Source organism: Cyprinodon tularosa, unplaced genomic scaffold (genome assembly GCF_016077235.1).
Source record: "Cyprinodon tularosa strain WSP-4 unplaced genomic scaffold, ASM1607723v1 ctg693, whole genome shotgun sequence".
Classification (NCBI taxonomy): Eukaryota; Metazoa; Chordata; class Actinopteri; order Cyprinodontiformes; family Cyprinodontidae; genus Cyprinodon; species Cyprinodon tularosa.
Window position 1 is genome coordinate 209,017 of NW_024039444.1, and position 17,213 is coordinate 226,229.

General features: G+C 41.1%; 1 protein-coding gene across 1 annotated transcript in view; it reads left to right on the forward strand.

Annotated features, from left to right (window-relative positions):
- Nucleotides 1–17,213, forward strand: part of LOC119771888 (receptor-type tyrosine-protein phosphatase F-like) — a 122,442-nt gene that overhangs the window by 62,804 nt on the left and 42,425 nt on the right. The window contains 4 exon segments of the mRNA XM_038268120.1: nt 3,456–3,573; nt 6,302–6,883; nt 9,008–9,108; nt 13,136–13,386. Of these exon segments, the coding sequence (XP_038124048.1) occupies nt 3,456–3,573; nt 6,302–6,883; nt 9,008–9,108; nt 13,136–13,386 (1,052 nt within the window).

Here is a 17,213-nt window from a genome sequence, read left to right on the forward strand (position 1 = left end):
CCGGCAGGGGCAGTAAGGGCAGTTTCTCTTTCGCTGGTGGCTGTCGCTCCGCCATGACTTCCACGTGCGTCCTCCTGACTGCAGCAGCCGGGCGGCAGCGGCAGGTTCAGCGGTGAGAGGGAGGGGGCGGGATTCAGCGTGTGTGAGCTGTGATTGACACTCCATCAGACGCTCCTCTGGCTGTGATTGGTTGTTTTGTCTCGTCCCGAAATATTCTTTCCAGATTGCAATACAGGCAGTAGGCGGGACCAATTGAAGCAGTCTGGGCTAGGGCTGGGCGATAATTCAATAACGATATCTATCGATCAATAGACGTGTGGCGCAATAGAAAAAAAGAGGGTCGATAAAAGTTCGATAAAAAAGAAACGCAGTTTTCCTTCCTTCTCATTGTAGCCTAGCATGTAGGTTTATGCTAGTCACTGCTTCCTCCCAACCAATCACAATCGCGGACCCAGGCACGCCGTCACCAGTGATGGGACTAACGGCGTTGAAAGTAACGGCGTTACTAACGCCGTTACCTTGTTTTAGTAACGAGTAATCTAACTAATTACTTTGACTGTAACTATAACGCAGTTACCATTGCAGGCACCCCGTTACTGCGCGTTACTTAGGTCGCGCAATGAACCTTTTTTCATGATAGGACTCGTGCGCAGCTGCGTGAAGCTGACACCCCACCCACGTCAAAAAACTCTGCAAATAGACTGAATGGTTAGTGCAACGTTAGTGCAGATTTGTGCAGAAAAAAATATTGTTTGTGCTACTTTTGTTTAAGAGATATTAAAGATTTATTTTAGGTCATCCAGAGGTGCGCGCCTTGTCATGAGAGAGGGGAGGACGAGATTCCGTCTGTCAGTTGAATAGGTGGGTGTTTCTGCTGGCGGGTGTTAACGTACAGCACACACAGAGAGATGGAGAGTGAGGATGACTCCAGCAGCAAAACAGCGTTTTCCACATGGAAATACCGGTGTTACGTAGAGCTGCGTTTCCCCATCACATAACGGTTTCCTCTGCATCTCCACACAGCGCAGTCGGCACGAGTCACCGCGCAAGCGACAGGAAACGCGCATGCTCGCTAAAGGCGCGCAACAGTCGCTCTGTGCTCGCGCCACAGGAGAAGTATGGAGAGCGTGAACGATCAAATGAACCTGACAACAGCCAGAAATGATAGCCTATATGGAGAAAGGGAGAAATCTGGATGGATGGATGGATGGATGGATGGATGGATGGATGGATGGATGGATGGATGCTCTGCCTTCTCAACCTACTGTATTTTTTATTTTAAACATTATTTGATGGCCTTTGTGGCAGGGATGGAGATCCATATTTTATGTCACACACAGAGTATACATCTAGATAGATAGATAGATAGATAGATAGATAGATAGATAGATAGATGTTGCAGTATCTATAACAACCCAAACACACAGGATTTCAGAATTAGACATCCCCAGTTATTAATTTCATATACTCACCAGATCTGAATGTCCTGTTATAAAACTTCACATCGCGTTCCCCCTGATGTCATTTACGTTGAGTTGCAATAAATGCTAAACTGTCTGCAGGTTCTTGTCTTTGTCGTCCTCTCTATTCAGCTGGCTTTGGAAACACACGGCGAGAAGGTGGGGGCTGGGTGGTGAGGTTTACGGGGGCGAGAAACGCAAAAGTAACGCAATAGTTACTTTTACTAGTAACTAGTTACTTTTATTGTGGAGTAACTCAGTTAGTAACTCAGTTACTTTTTGGGAGAAGTAACTAGTAACTATAACTAATTACTTTTTCAAAGTAACGTGCCCAACACTGGCCGTCACCAAGCGCCGCCCTCTCAAACCACAGAGCAAATGAAGATGCAGCAAGGAGAGGCGGAGGAAATTGTTCCAAAGAAAGGTTTTTGTAGTTCGGCAGTCTGGCAGTATTTTGTTCATGGCAAGTCGGACCAAAAACAAACCACAGTCATCTGTAAAATGTGTCGGGAACCAGTGAAACCAGTCTGATAACACAACCAACTTTTTTTTTTTTTTTTATCATCTCAGCCGCTCACACCCGCAGGAGTGCGAGCTGTGTAGGCCCCGACGCGGCTCTCCTCCGAGGAATCTTTGGGAATTTCGGGAAAATATGTATATATTTTCAGTTCTGGGCAGTTTCCCACGTAGTTCTAACAATTGAGATAAAAATGCTGAGGGGCCAGAAACTTCAAAGTAATAACTCAGGTTAAAGCAGGAAACGGGGGCGGCGGTGGGGGGGCATTTATTTATTTGTTATATTTATTTTCATCACTTTTCTGGTCACTTTAGTTTATTCTTTGTCAGTATTTAATAACATAACTCAGGTCTCTTAAGTTATTTTTCTTTAAAACAATTCTGTTATGGTTAAAAAAGTTGGTTGAATAAAGATTTAATTTGAAGTCTGTGTTTGTGTTTTTTATTACAATTAAATCATTTAGCAATATTATAAAAAGTCCAGGCAGAGCTGCACATAAAATATGGTTTCAAATATTTTCAATAATTATCGATATCGATCAATATGCATTTTTTTTTTATCGATAAGCTTTTTTACTATATCGCCCAGCCCTAGTCTGGGCATAGGGACAGTTTTAGCCAATATGACAAAAAAGTGATTTTTAAAACTTACAGACTTCAGCTTTAAGCTCAGTCAGTGATTTAAAACTAGCTACTTCCCACCAGTTTCCTTCCATGCTGGTCGTAACTTTAGTTTCTGTCTGGAAGCATTAAAAACGCAGCATTTGTTAAAATGTACGCCATGTTATGTGCATTTTGGATGTAATAGCTTTACCCGATTGGGTGCCATTTTTTTAGTTTTGCTTTTCTAGACTTACGCCTGGTCACGTCATACTTACTTATTGAATGCCGTGTGCGTAACTTGCATAAAAAACGTGACATAAGTCGTGCTGCCCAGCTCTAGGTTCTGGTGCTGCCTGGAATCGTTAAGAGAACCGTTCATTGAGCTGCCAAATGGTGCCATGGAATTGGAACACATGGAACCGGTTCTGAACAGGAACCGGTTTTTGATTCCCATCCCTATAGCCCCAACCCCCCATAGATACCTAAACGTGGCGTTTGTCAAAGCAGTAAGGAAATCCAAAAGAGAATATAAGACAAGATTGGACGGGAAAACATCTCCATCCCATATGTTGCTGGAGTCTCTGAAAAACTCAAGAGGATTTTCTCCAAACACAAAACTGAAAAAGAAAACTTAAACAGAACCAAAATCATGTCCGTCCCTTTGGTGCTATAAACCAACGTAGCTCTATCTTTTTCTGTTTGAAGATGATAGTGGTCCTGTTGAAAATCAAACAATATTTAATGTGAATCGGTGCTATAAAGCTAATGTGAATTAGTTTGATGTGAAATGAACCTGTTGTTCAAACCTTCATCTCTCTTAATCTTCACATTTTTCTGTTTCTCTGCTTTGTATTTTCCAAACGTTTCCTCGTTCAGGAAACCATCATATCAGGTCTGCTTCCTGAGACTACTTATTCTATCACTCTGACTGCCTACACCGCCAAGGGGGATGGTGCTACTAGCAAGGCCTCTGTGTTTACTACTAACGGTGCTGGTGAGTCCATTGAATACATGTTTGTTTGTGTTTATCTGAAGGGATATGTCAATAAACTGTTTTCCTTCATTCTTGTTTGGCAACTACTTTATCAAGAATTTTAGATAAGAAAGGAAGATTGGATATAGGTCTATAATTGACCAAGTCATCTGGGTCAAGAGACGGTTTCTTAAGCAGAGGTTTAATTCCAGCAACCTTAAAAGCTTTAGGTACATATCCCTGTAACAGAGATAGATTAATCACATCTAAAATGGAGGAGGAGATCAAAGGGAATACCTCCTTAAATAACCTGGTTGGAACTGGAATAATAATAATAATGATACTACTACTACTACTACGAATAATAATAATAATAATAATAATAATAATAATAATAATTATTATTATTATTATTATTTAACTTTATTAATCTCACATTGGAGAAATTTACCTCTGATTTTAACCCATCCCCTTGGAGAGCAGTGGGCTGCCATTGTGCGGCGCCTGGGGAGCAGTGTGGGATTAAGGGTCTCACTCAGAGAGACCCAGTGTAGCAGTCTGTGGGAGTGGGGCTCGAACTCAGAACCTCAGAATTCCAACCACTAGACCACCAGTCCCAATGTTTTTTTGTTTGTTGTTGTTCTTTTTTAAAAAACAAAAAAAAAGAAAATAATAAGATGAAGACAATAGTTTTGCTAACTCTGAGAGTTCAACTGGATCAAAGCAGTCTAAACCCGGTTCAAATTCCATGACTACCTCAGATGCTGCCCCACCCTCCAGAGACAAACCAATCACGGATAGAGGAGTGCTTATGATCTTATTTTTAATAAGATCAATCTTATTTATAAAGAATCCCATAAAATCAATGCTGCTAAGAGCAGGTGGAATGGACGGTTCAACAGAGCTATGGCTCTGGGTGAGTTTGGCAACTGTATTAAAAAGAAATCTAGGATTATTTTTATTCTCAGCTGCCATCTCCTAAAGTTCTCAGATGACTTGGCCATTGTAGGCTGTGTTTCTGAGGGGGAGGAGCTGGAGTATCGATCGGTCATCATGAACATTTTGGACTGATGTGAGAAGAACCACCTGTATCTTAATACTAGTAAGACCAAGAAGATGGTGATGGACTTAAGGAGATACCCCCCGCCTTACTCTCCCATGAACATCCAGGGGAAGGACATAGAAACTGTGAAGAGTTTCAAATCCCTGTGTGTTCACGTCAATTATAAACTAGACGGGACTGATAACAGCGACGCCTCCCCCCACCTCCTGAGGAGGCTGAGGTCCTTCAGAGTGAGCAGGTCCCTGCTTCAAACCTTCTCCGACACTGTGGAGGCATCAGCCCTCCTGTACGCTGTCGTCTGCTGGGCCCCTGGCAGCGCAGAGCGGGACAGAAAGAGACTGAACAAACTGGTGAGGAAGGCCGTTTTTGTCCTAGGCTGCACTCTGGACTCAGTGGCTGAGAGGAGGGAGCTGTCCAAGCTTCCATCCATCATGGACGCCACCTTCCACCCTCTGCAGCAGACTGGAGAGGAGCTGAGCAGCTGCTTTAGTCAAAGACTTTTACAGCCTGTTTGGACAAAGCAGCGCTACTGTGGGTCATTCATCCCTGCTGCAACCAGACTCTACAATGAGACACTATAACTGCTGCAATGGAGAATGAGAAATTACTATTTGATACCCTGTGCAATAACCATATATATAAATGTCCATCCATATAAATACCCAAATATAATGTATACATCCCAGGCACCTTCTTCTTCTCCTTTGACTAGTTGAGCCAATGTAACGAGTATACTTCTCCACTGTTAGATCAATAAAGTCAATCAACCAATCAGAGAAGCTGATCTGGGAGCTGGCAGGGAGTCAGACGCAGCACTGCTGATGCAGAGCTCTATGATCACTCCTCTGAAACAGTTTATTAACGCCTAAATTAACTTCAAAAGTAGAAACCTGCCGGCAGAATATGTTGGCTTTTATTATCCTGCTGCCTGCAGTTTGTAGCACAGACCTGAAAAACGCTAACATCTACTTCCAGCCGCCACCAACAGGAGGGGAAAACCCCCAAGAGGCGAGCGGGCCTGAGGCAGCTGCTGCTGGGGATTCCCAGTGACAGCGCAGCGCCGGTATGTGGGGGTCTGAGCGGCTCCCACAGAGAAATAATCTTTGAAGGCAGGATGGTAATCTGGATGAACTGACTGCACAGACCATGTTTTCAGGAGGACTTTCTCACTTCAACATAGATTCTAACTACTTTCTACCCGCTGATCACAGCTAATATAGCAAAGCTGCTCTCTGGCATCGAACACAGGAGCAGCAGAGGCTTTTTTGCTGCTTAAATTGTGTCCGGTGTGAACATAGCATTAGACTTTTGAATTTGTTTTAATTAACCTATGAAACATAATATTGTACCTAAAAATGATCTCATGTCTTCCTGATTAAATTTCCACCTCTAGTCAAGCACACATACGTCCTATAATCAGGACAGAAGTAGTGCTGGAACAAAGACAGAAAGCTGTATTCCCCCACAAAATGCAGCAAAAAGGGTTTCAGCAAGTTTAAATTTCAACATTTTCTGGGGGAGGATACCCTGTACCCCCATGCCACACAAAGCCTAAAGATGTGATACACCAAGGTGGACACCCTATGAATTATTCCAGGCTACATGCTTGTTGAGAGTGGTATAAATGCTATTTGTAGTGATGTAAATAATCTAATTGGTTTATTGCTCGTATTTTCTCTGTCACAGTGCCTGGAAAGCCAAGCATGATGATCAATATGATGGTGGGGAACACCGCTATGATCCAATGGCAGCCTCCTAAAGAAATGATAGGAGAACATCTAGGATACCAACTCCAGTACAAGCGGGTGGATGAGGAAACCTTCACCACCAAAGATCTCAGGAAGACGGATGACCATTTTACTCTCACCGGCCTCCTTAAAGGAGCCACTTACATTTTCAAGCTGTCTGCTAAAAACCGAGCAGGCTCAGGTGAGGAATATGTTAAAGAGATCATCACCTCTGAGGACATACCCAGCAGCTACCCCCAGAATCTCAGGGTGACGGGCCTCACCTCTACCTCTACCATGCTGGCCTGGGAGCCTCCGCCTCTGGCTGAAAGGAACGGAGAGATCGTCAAGTATGTTGTGGTGTATCGGGACATTAATAGCAAGGACAACTACACCAACAGCACCACAGAGACGCACATGACTGTTCAGGGTTTGCTGCCTGACACCACCTATGACATCAGGATCCAAGCTTTTACCAACAAGGGAGGAGGACCTTTCAGCCCCAGCGTCCAAAGCAGGACCATGCCGGCATCTATGCCAGGTGGGTCAGATGTCTTTGTGTAAATTTAAATCTGGTTACATATTTCATTTTCACACAGAGCACCCTGTCCACCCTGGACAGGTCACCAGTCCATCACAGGACAACACAGACACATACAAAGACACACAAGCACACACACACACCCACACCTAAGGACGATTGAGAGATGCTAGTTACCCTAACACCCATGTTTTTGGAGTTTGGGAGCCGGATTACCTGGAGAGAACCCACGCCTACACCGGGAGAACATCCAAACTGAATGTGGAAAAATCCTGTGCTTGCATTCAATTCCAGGTAGTTGCTGCTGCAAAGCAATGGTGCTACAATCGTTTCCACCATGCAGCAACAGACTTCTGTTTCTGACAGCAAATATCAGCAATTATTTCACTCAAACTGAAACCAGTATTTCTTTCATTTTAGCAGGTCATTTCCAACTAAAGCTCAAACCCAAAAGCTTGGTTTATACTCAGCGCCTCGCGCAGGGTGTGAGGGTGCGCACGCCAAAATCGATGCTGTCGCCGCCCCAAGCGTGGACCGCATGTGCAGCCTCGGCCCTGGGAACCTCTGAATGTTTTGTAACTTGCTGCGTGGTCGGTCGGTCGGTCGGTCTTTCAGATGCATCAGTGATTATCCTACTTCGAAGCACCAAAATCAAATTTAGAAATTTGTCCTATATATTGCTGACATCCAAAGTGTTTTTCTTGATTGGCTCTAAGGAGAGCGCAGACGGAGGACACTGGGTTCACTGAACCATACCTGCTCCTGACCAGGTTAGCTCTGGGGAGAATGTTACTATGGCAACTGTCTTTGTGAAATAAAAAAACTGAGTTTCTCTGATTTTAGGTTTACAAATCTTTTCAGTGAACTTGCTTTGTAAAACGGACTGCTGACTTTAAATACTTAAAGTATTTCAGGAAAGGTCCACAGACCCTCTGGAACTTTTTGAGTTTCAAACTTAATTAAGGATCTTTTTAATGTCCAAACAGGACATGTTGTCCCTAAAGCCGGGCATCCACTGTGCCATATTTTCCATCATTGCTCGCAGCTACAGCTCACACTTTACGACCAAACCGTAGGGTTTAAAAGTTCCCAGCGCACGAGGTTTGTTCTCACGCTGTGCGACCCGACGCTCTGATGCGATCTACCTGCTCACACTGTACGTCTAAAAACCAGGTGGGACTCAGCTCCGCAGTGAGATGGCGCTACTCGGACTCGTCTATCCGGAAGCCAAACCAGTAGCAGAGGAACATGAAGCTCACTAGAGTGAAACGCGCTGCCTTGGATATTTGGGCAATTTAGTGCTGAAAGCCCTAAAAAGAAAAGAAGACGACGTATTTGGACAAAGACATGGCTGAGCTAACGTGGCTACTACGGTCTGACAGTTTGACAGAAAGAACTCCATTTCACTCATTGCCCCCCCGCCATGCTGCTGGGTTTACATCTGAGAGGAAGAAGAAGAAGAATCCTTGTTTGCCCACTGAGCGATTTACCCATGACCATCTTACGACGGCCGACTGAATTTCTAACATGTTTGATTTTCTCCTGACCTTCTGATTCCTGATGGGGGGGTGGTCGTTAGAGGCTGATCACCCCTTGTTACCCCCCTGTTCACTACACCACACACCATCAGGCTGAAAGTCGTCCAAAAACGTTTCTATTGCTTCCAGAAAAGTCTTCAATATATTCTATACCATGTAGTTTAGCATTCATCAATGTTTTAAGTATATAAATAACTATTTTCAGTACCATTATTACGTAGATTTCGTATTCTGTTCACGCATGCATCGCGCTTCTGGGACGGATCGGGTCGTGATAACCAGCACTAGATCCAGTTCAGCTACTTTTAGCCAATCAAATCCGCTCCTCTGATCATGTGACTTAACTGTGCTAAAAGTTAGCTGGTGGCTAACTGTTCGCCATCAGCTAACTGTTAGCCATTACTGAACAGTGCCTTACAAACCTGATACAATACATGTTTATAATCACAAAATGAAATAACCGTTTGAACGTCCGCTTTAATGTGAGAGTGCGATAAAATGATAAACTGAGTTTGATTTATACACACATTGTTTGAACTGCGTTTAGTTTGTTTAATGTCTAATAGCGACTCTTGTCTTTCCTCAGTGTTTGTCAGAAGCTTTGGTGTGAAAGCTGTCATGAAAACCTCAGTCCTGCTGATGTGGGAACTTCCAGAAACATCCAAAACGTCTCCGCTTCACTTCAGGGTAAGAAGGTTGATTTTGCACATTTGAAGACCTATAAACATTTCCACTGAGGAGTCTTTTTGAAGCTGCGCACTGTCACTTATAAACAATGAGATGAAGAGTGAAGATGTGATTGTGTTTTGTTAACATAAGTAAATATAACAACAAATTAGATTTTTTACTATATATTTAAATAAACATAGAGTGGTTTGTGGCTCAACAGAAAAAGGTTAATGATAAAAGCCTCAAGTTTAATAAAATTCCAATATTTTCTCAGACCTCACAATAAGTAACCAGTTTAGGTGGAGGTTTCAGCCAATCATGTTATTGTCTAGTCATAACAAACAACAGATTTATTAACCTTATATTACACCTCTAATGGGGGTTGTAACCCCAACCCCTTTACAGGAGAACAGAAGACCTCACCTATTCAGCCAGGCCAACTATTCCCTCTAACGATCCCCTTTCAGAGACATAGACAGGTATGGGGCATTGCAGGCTAACAAAGAAGCCAAACGACCCCCATTCCAAAGGGGGGGGACCCGTTCGTCTGTTTCTATTTGCATGTTTTCTAAACTAAAACCAGGCTTTATTGGGCTGCTGGATAAAACCTGGAACTAAACGCTATTTCTGACATTTTGAATTGAAAAATCTTCCTGGATGGAAGAGAAACGTCTTCAGACTTGGAAACAAAGTCCAGAGGATTGATTTAACTTTTTTGGAATAACTGACCTGGATGGCTGAGAATCTTGACCAGCGTAGACAGCCAGAAGAAGCTTAGTGTTTTGGCATGACCGAAACAAATGGCCAAGGATGGCCAAGGTCCGCTGGGATTTTTCACATCTTGAAAATCCTTTGTCTAACAATCAGGTTTTTATTTCTTCCAGCTCACAAGAGGTGTTGCAAAACATTCTTTAATTTCTACCAAAAGGAATCCCTAAATTATATCCAAAGCAAATATTTCTTTGCATTCTGTTCATTTTTGGATAAATAGGTACATAGATCTTTAATTATTTCTCTCTCATAGTTATTGTAATTATCATTTCAAAGATTAGTTGTTTTATGAATTGCAACATAAAATTAGACTAAAACCTTTTTTTACAAGGAAGTTCTGCTGAATCAGAGCTGCATCTGGATGAACCAAAGTGGATCTTTTTTTCCAGAAACTGATGGTCTCCCCAAGGAGATTCTAAAGTCATAGAGAACAATTTAGCAGCAGTCCGTGATGTTAAGGTTCACCTGTGCTTTTATTGTGAAACGCCAACAGATAGCGAGACCTTGACAGGAAATTACATGAAAAAAAAAAAGAAAAACCTATTGATCAACTCCTTCTGAATCGCAGGAATGGTAGTCTGACTCGGTCCAGAGAGCACAGACCTCTCCGGAGGGATTTGGTTGCTACCTTAGCATAGCCTTTAGCTGGGAACCGTTTAGAGTCTAGCCGTTAGCAACTGCGAACTGCCAGCAACAGGAAGTCAAACAGGAAGTACTTGCTTTATAAACTCCGCCAGAGGGGTGTGTCTTCAGAGGAGTACTTCTGATTGCATCATCGACATTTGAACCCAACACTATTGAGCAGCTACATGTCTTATAATATTGGATTGAATATCTCTGACTATGAGGTACCGGTATGAATACTTGTGGAGCAACACTCCACCTTGCCTAATTCACTGGCTGCTTTATGGGGCATTCATAAAGAACGCCATGAGTGCTGGGATTTTTCCAGCAGGTACTTCATCACTCAGTATTTTAGATGCACAGGGTTTACTCCCTGGACCGCATCATCAGATAGGCAGAGCTTCAGCTGCGTGAATCTGACACCTCACCGACGTGAAAAAACTGACTGAAGGGTTATTGCCTCATTAGTGCAGGTTTGTTCATTTAAAATGGTCATTTATAAAAATGAATAAAACAATAAAGATCACATGTGCTGCTGTTGTTTCAGAGATATTAAAGATAATTTTGTAGGTCACCCAGAGGTCAACTATCCCACCATTAAGCTCCGACTTGAATCCAAATGATCTAGCCTACTTTTTTTTTCACAACAAAAACAAAAACAGAATAATGTTTTACTAAAAAAAGAAAATGTGATGGACAACTGCCGAAAACCTCCCAAGGGGCTTAATGAATGGCAGTCTCCATAAAAATAAATATATTTCACAATTTTTCAGAAAAGTAAAACTATCGTTTGTGCTGATTTGGTTTTTAAGATGGAATTATTTTTAATTACGGCCGATGACATCACAATCCTTGCAGACGACTGTTTGCAATCAAACAGTCGTCTCTTTAAAGGGAGACAAAGCTGTGGCATCGGAGATGTGAGCGTTACATCTGTATTCAACGAAGGGTAGAAACTTTCTCCAATCGGTTGGATGTGAGACAACAGAGGGCTGATTTTAGTTCCTGATTGATCCTTTCAGTTTGGCCATTCGGTTGCTGGATTGAGGGGTTAACTGGATGTTAAAGAGACTTTTGCAATGAAAGAGCGTTAAAGAGCGGTCTTCATAGCAGCGAGATGAATAATGGTCCTCTGTCTGAAAGGATGTCCTGAGAAATGCCACGAAGACTGGAGGTGGATGGAGCTTCTTCAAAGGGATGGAATAGTGGTTAGAGCAGTGCTCTGTGCTCTGAGAAGGTTGCAAGTACCCGGTTCGATCCCCACAGACTGCCACTCTGGGTCCCTGTGCAAGACCCTTAACCCCACACTGCTCCCTGGGTGCCACACAATAGCAGCCCACTGCTCCATAAGAGGATGGGTTAAAATACAGAGGGTGAATTTCCTCAATCTGGGGCTATAGAGGGATTTACTGTCAAGATTTGGTTTTAAGGTTTTTGTTTGGACCCAAAAGCAGAAGCCGAGAGGCAGAGGTGAGTTCTTGGAAGGTTTAACGAGAGATCAGGCAACAAAAACAGGTATCCAAAAATCCAACTTAAAAATCAAACACAAACCAGAACCATGACATCAGGGGAAAACCATCAAGGAGCCAGGGTGAGAAAAGGTAAGACCAGGAACCAGCAAAGAGGGACTGCAGAGGGAGTGTATTTATGGCTGACTGAACAAAGGTAGAGCTAATGAGCTGATAGGGAGCAGGTGTGATTAGAGCTGACGAGGAGGCCAAGGGAAAAGAACACAAGGGGGCAGCAGAGGACAGACAGAAAAATCTAAGCAACTTAAATGACTCCAGACACACCATTAAAGCTAAAAAAAAAAGAAAAAAGAAAAACCTGGCTGAACTTGGAACTGAAAACTTAAAGAAAAACAACAGAACCAAGATGGTTACATTTACATTGCATTATATTTAAGAACACAATTAATAATGGTGAGAATGGTGCTCATATCTCAGGAAGGTGGTAGTCTGGAGAGATAAGGGAGCAGGGCTTGTTGGGAACGGGTACGAGCTGAAGGAGTCTGGCAGGAGGCTTGTGTCCGTGTTTCTTTCTGGTGCATATTGGACAAACATAGACTGCCGTATGGCTCAGGAATAGAGACTCAAATGCAAGACATGACACAGGCAGTAAAATTCAAGATTCTTTTTATACACTGGGGTCAAACACCAAAAATCCAAAGTAAGCAGAAGTACCAAAGACAGGTGTAGAAAAAGGTCCACAAACAAACAAAGTCATAAAAATTGCTAAAAAGCTCATTTCAAATCCAAAAGGGCTGGAACACCCGACTCAAAGGACAAAGACGAACTGGCAAAGGGAAGAGGCATGGCTGAGAAACAAAAAGGCCAACAATCACAGGAGGATCACGAACTCCAGGTGAATCACATTAAGGTGTGGTAGGTCCTGATTGCAGGGAGGAATTCAGGAAGGCAAGTGGCCTAAAATGAGACAGGAAATGAATACAAAATAAAACAGGAAGTGAAAATGAATGGTGACACAGGACTGGCCCAGACATGGACTAACCCCTTAACATCCTGGTAACCAGGTTTGCTTCATAAATAAAATATGATTAACCAGTTGATGATAGTGTTAACAAGCCTGTAAGGTATTCTTTTTCCTTTGGTTTTGAACATTGCTGAGTGGGAAATGATCTGCTTTCCAGATTCAGTACCGGCATCATGAGGTGGAGGTCCAGGGTGAGCTGAAGAGGAAGCTGATCACACAGCTGCAGCCAGATACAGAATATTCCTTCATGCTGAGCCTCGGCAGCGGAGACGGAGGCCCGGAGCAGCAGCTCTCCGTCCGAACTGCCCCAGATATGTTGGCAGAGAAACCAACTCCATATCAGCCAAACATGGATGAAGACAGGGTGACGGTGGGTCTGCCAGCGGCCCCAACGGAAGCCATTGTAAGGTCTGTGCTGTTTGTCTGCAGGAAAACCGAAAAAAGGAAAGAGGTGATTTATTGTTCTGCTGAAAAAAATCCCATAAAGTTAATAAAATGCCCGTGCTGCTCTGCTTCAGCTGTTTTTTTTAATTACAGATGAATAAATGTATGTGGTGGTAAAGTCACCATCCTGTTGCTCCATCCCGTAGCCAACAGTCATGAAGTAGATCCTCTGATCCGATTAGATCACACACAGCTGTTACCATAACAATCAATTTAATTTCTATTCTCTTATTCTCTATTTAAAAAAGCCGCATATGTCTGTATACATTATATATCAGGGATCGGCAACCCAAACTGCTCAAAGAGCCGTACTGGACAGAAGTTGACCCTCTAGGACACGCCCCCTCCTCATTTGCATAATGAGGCAGAAATGCAGACAGAAATGTAAAAACGACAGAAATAAATGGCGGTGAAGAAATAACCAGGGTAAAAAAATACAAAGGAAGACCAAAAATATTAGAACATGCACATAAATAAATACTTAAAAATATAAGTAATTAAAAAATTAAGTTGAAGATTATAAAGGACAAAAAATAAATAAGGTAAATATTACAAAGGCAAATAAATAAAGAAGCTAATTAAAAGAGTTATATACATTTATGTCTCACTGTATAATTTAATATCTACTTACGTTTATTTGTTTATTGTATTTTTGGTGGCAATTAATTGTATGCTTATTTATTTATTGAGCATTTATTCATTTCTGTATTTATTTTTATATATGGCAGAGTCGGTCCTCCATACTGCTGAACCATATTTGGTGCTTTAAGTTTAAATTCCATAATAGCAGGAGGTGAGGGAGGAGCAGTGAACGCTCCCATCAAGCGCCGCTTCACCACGTGGATTAGAGTTAGTTACATTGATGAAATGATAGAAACAGGATAAAGGAATCTTTCTGGTGGAGGACGTGTTTCTGTTGGAAGGAGCTGATGGAGTCATGAGGAACCAAACAGGAAGTGACATCATCAGAGCAGAGCTCTCTAACCCTGAAATCCCACATCCTCCGTCACCAGCGTTCCTTGGTTTTATCTTTATTTTGAGGATTTGGGGAAAAAAATTAAAGAAAGTTCCCATCGCTGCATCAGAGCGCTTCCTGTTGGATCTATGAACGGTTTTCTATGCTTGCAACCAAACTAGCAGCAGCAGTGGAGTTTGGAGATGCAATCCACTTCTTAGATCTATCTTTGCTCTCCTCTAATTCCTCCAGAAGTTCTGCCCTTTTTCTCTCCCTCCCAGCTTGGTGGTGGGCTGCATATTCAGCAGCCTTCCCTGGAAATGCCTTTCCTAATGACTTCATTATTTGACATTTTTTCCTTCCAAAGCAAACATGCAGGCAATCCTTCCTCATTGGTAATGAAAGCAAATGATTCGCTCAATTCTTCTCTGAATCCTTTTTTCTCATCAGCTATCTTCCTTTTTTCCCCTTTGGCCTCCATGGCCAGAGACACACCCAGCGCTTTGTTTACAGCAGCTACCTGCCTGCCTGCCTGGCGCCGCGCTGAAACCCTCTGCAGGCTGAGACGCACAATTTCATTCACAGAAATTTTACATTTATCTTTTAAAGTGATTTATTATACAGATGTTAACAGCTTTGGAAAACATTGAATGTTTGTTTCAACTCCTGCACACCATATTGATGATCTAAAGGTTAACAGATCTACAGGTTGCTATATAGTTCACTAAACTCTACTAGCTGCCTCATTAATTAAAGTAGGCTGAGAGGAAATGCAGCTGAGAGCGGAACGCCTCTGTTTGGGTTTTAATGCTGGATTTTATTACAGCAACATTTTTTTATATTATGTTTTTCATCTATTGATGTTTGTGTTTCTGAATAGAAAATAAACAATTTATGAGACAAGAAGTTCAATTTGTTGCATCATAATGCAACTTATTTCATTATTAATCCATCTGTTACGTTTTTTCATTCATAAAGGCGTATAGATCTACGGGTTAATCGATCTACAGTTAATAGATCTACAGGTTAATAGATCTACAGTTAATAGATCTACAGGATAGATCTACAGTTAATAGATCTACAGGTTAATAAATCTACGGGTTAATAGATCTACACTTAATAGATCTACAGGTTAATAGATCTACAGTTAATAGATCTACAGGTTAATAGATCTACAGTTAATAGATCTACAGGTTAATAAATCTACGGGTTAATAGATCTACAGTTAATCGATCTACAGATTAATAAATCTACAGTTAATAGATCTAAGGCTTAATAGATCTACAGTTAATAGATCTACAGTTAATCGATCTACAGTTAATAGATCTACGGGTTAATAGATCTACAGTTAATAGATCTACAGGTTAATAAATCTACGGGTTAATAGATCTAAGGCTTAATAGACCTACAGTTAATAGATCTACGGGTTAATAGATCTACGGGTTAATAGATCTACGGGTTAATAGATCTACAGTTAATCGATCTACAGATTAATAAATCTACAGTTAATAGATCTAAGGCTTAATAGATCTACAGTTAATAGATCTAAAGGTTAATAGATCTACGGGTTAATAGATCTACAGTTAATCGATCTACAGATTAATAAATATACAGTTAATAGATCTAAGGCTTAATAGATCTACAGTTAATAGATCTACGGGTTAATAGATCTACAGTTAATAGATCTAAAGGTTAGTAGATTTAAAGGTTAATAGATCTACGGGTTAATAAATCTACAGTTAATAGATCTACGGCTTAATATATCTACAGTTAATAGATCTACGGCTTAATATATCTACAGTTAATAGATCTACGGGTTAATAGATCTACAGTTAATCGATCTACAGATTAATAAATCTACAGTTAATAGATCTAAGGCTTAAAAGATCTACAGTTAATAGATCTACGGGTTAATAGATCTACGGGTTAATAGATCTACAGTTAATAGATCTAAAGGTTAGTAGATTTAAAGGTTAATAGATCTACGGGTTAATAAATCTACAGTTAATAGATCTACGGCTTAATATATCTACAGTTAATAGATCTACGGCTTAATATATCTACAGTTAATAGATCCAAAGGTTAATAGATCTACGGGTTAATAGATCTACAGTTAATAGATCTAAAGGTTAGTAGATGTAAAAGGTTAATAGATCTACGAGTTAATAGATCTACAGTTAATAGATCTACGGCTTAATATATCTACAGTTAATAGATCCAAAGGTTAATAGATCTACGGGTTAATAGATCTACAGTTAATAGATCTAAAGGTTAGTAGATGTAAAAGGTTAATAGATCTACGAGTTAATAGATCTACAGTTAATAGATCTACGGCTTAATATATCTACAGTTAATAGATCCAAAGGTTAATAGATCTACGGGTTAATAGATCTACAGTTAATAGATCTAAAGGTTAGTAGATGTAAAGGTTAATAGATCCAAAGGTTAATAGATCTACGGGTTAATAAATCTACAGTTAATAGATCTACGGCTTAATATATCTACAGTTAATAGATCTACGGCTTAATATATCTACAGTTAATAGATCCAAAGGTTAATAGATCTACGGGTTAATAGATCTACAGTTAATAGATCTAAAGGTTAGTAGATGTAAAGGTTAATAGATCTACGGGTTAATAGATCTACAGTTAATAGATCTACGGCTAATATATCTACAGTTAATAGATCTACGGGTTAATAGATCTACAGTTAATAGATCTACGGCTAATATATCTACGGTTAATAGATCTAAAGGTTAGTAGATGTAAAAGGTTAATAGATCTAAAGGTTAGTAGATGTAAAAGGTTAATAGATCTAAAGGTTAGTAGATGTAAAG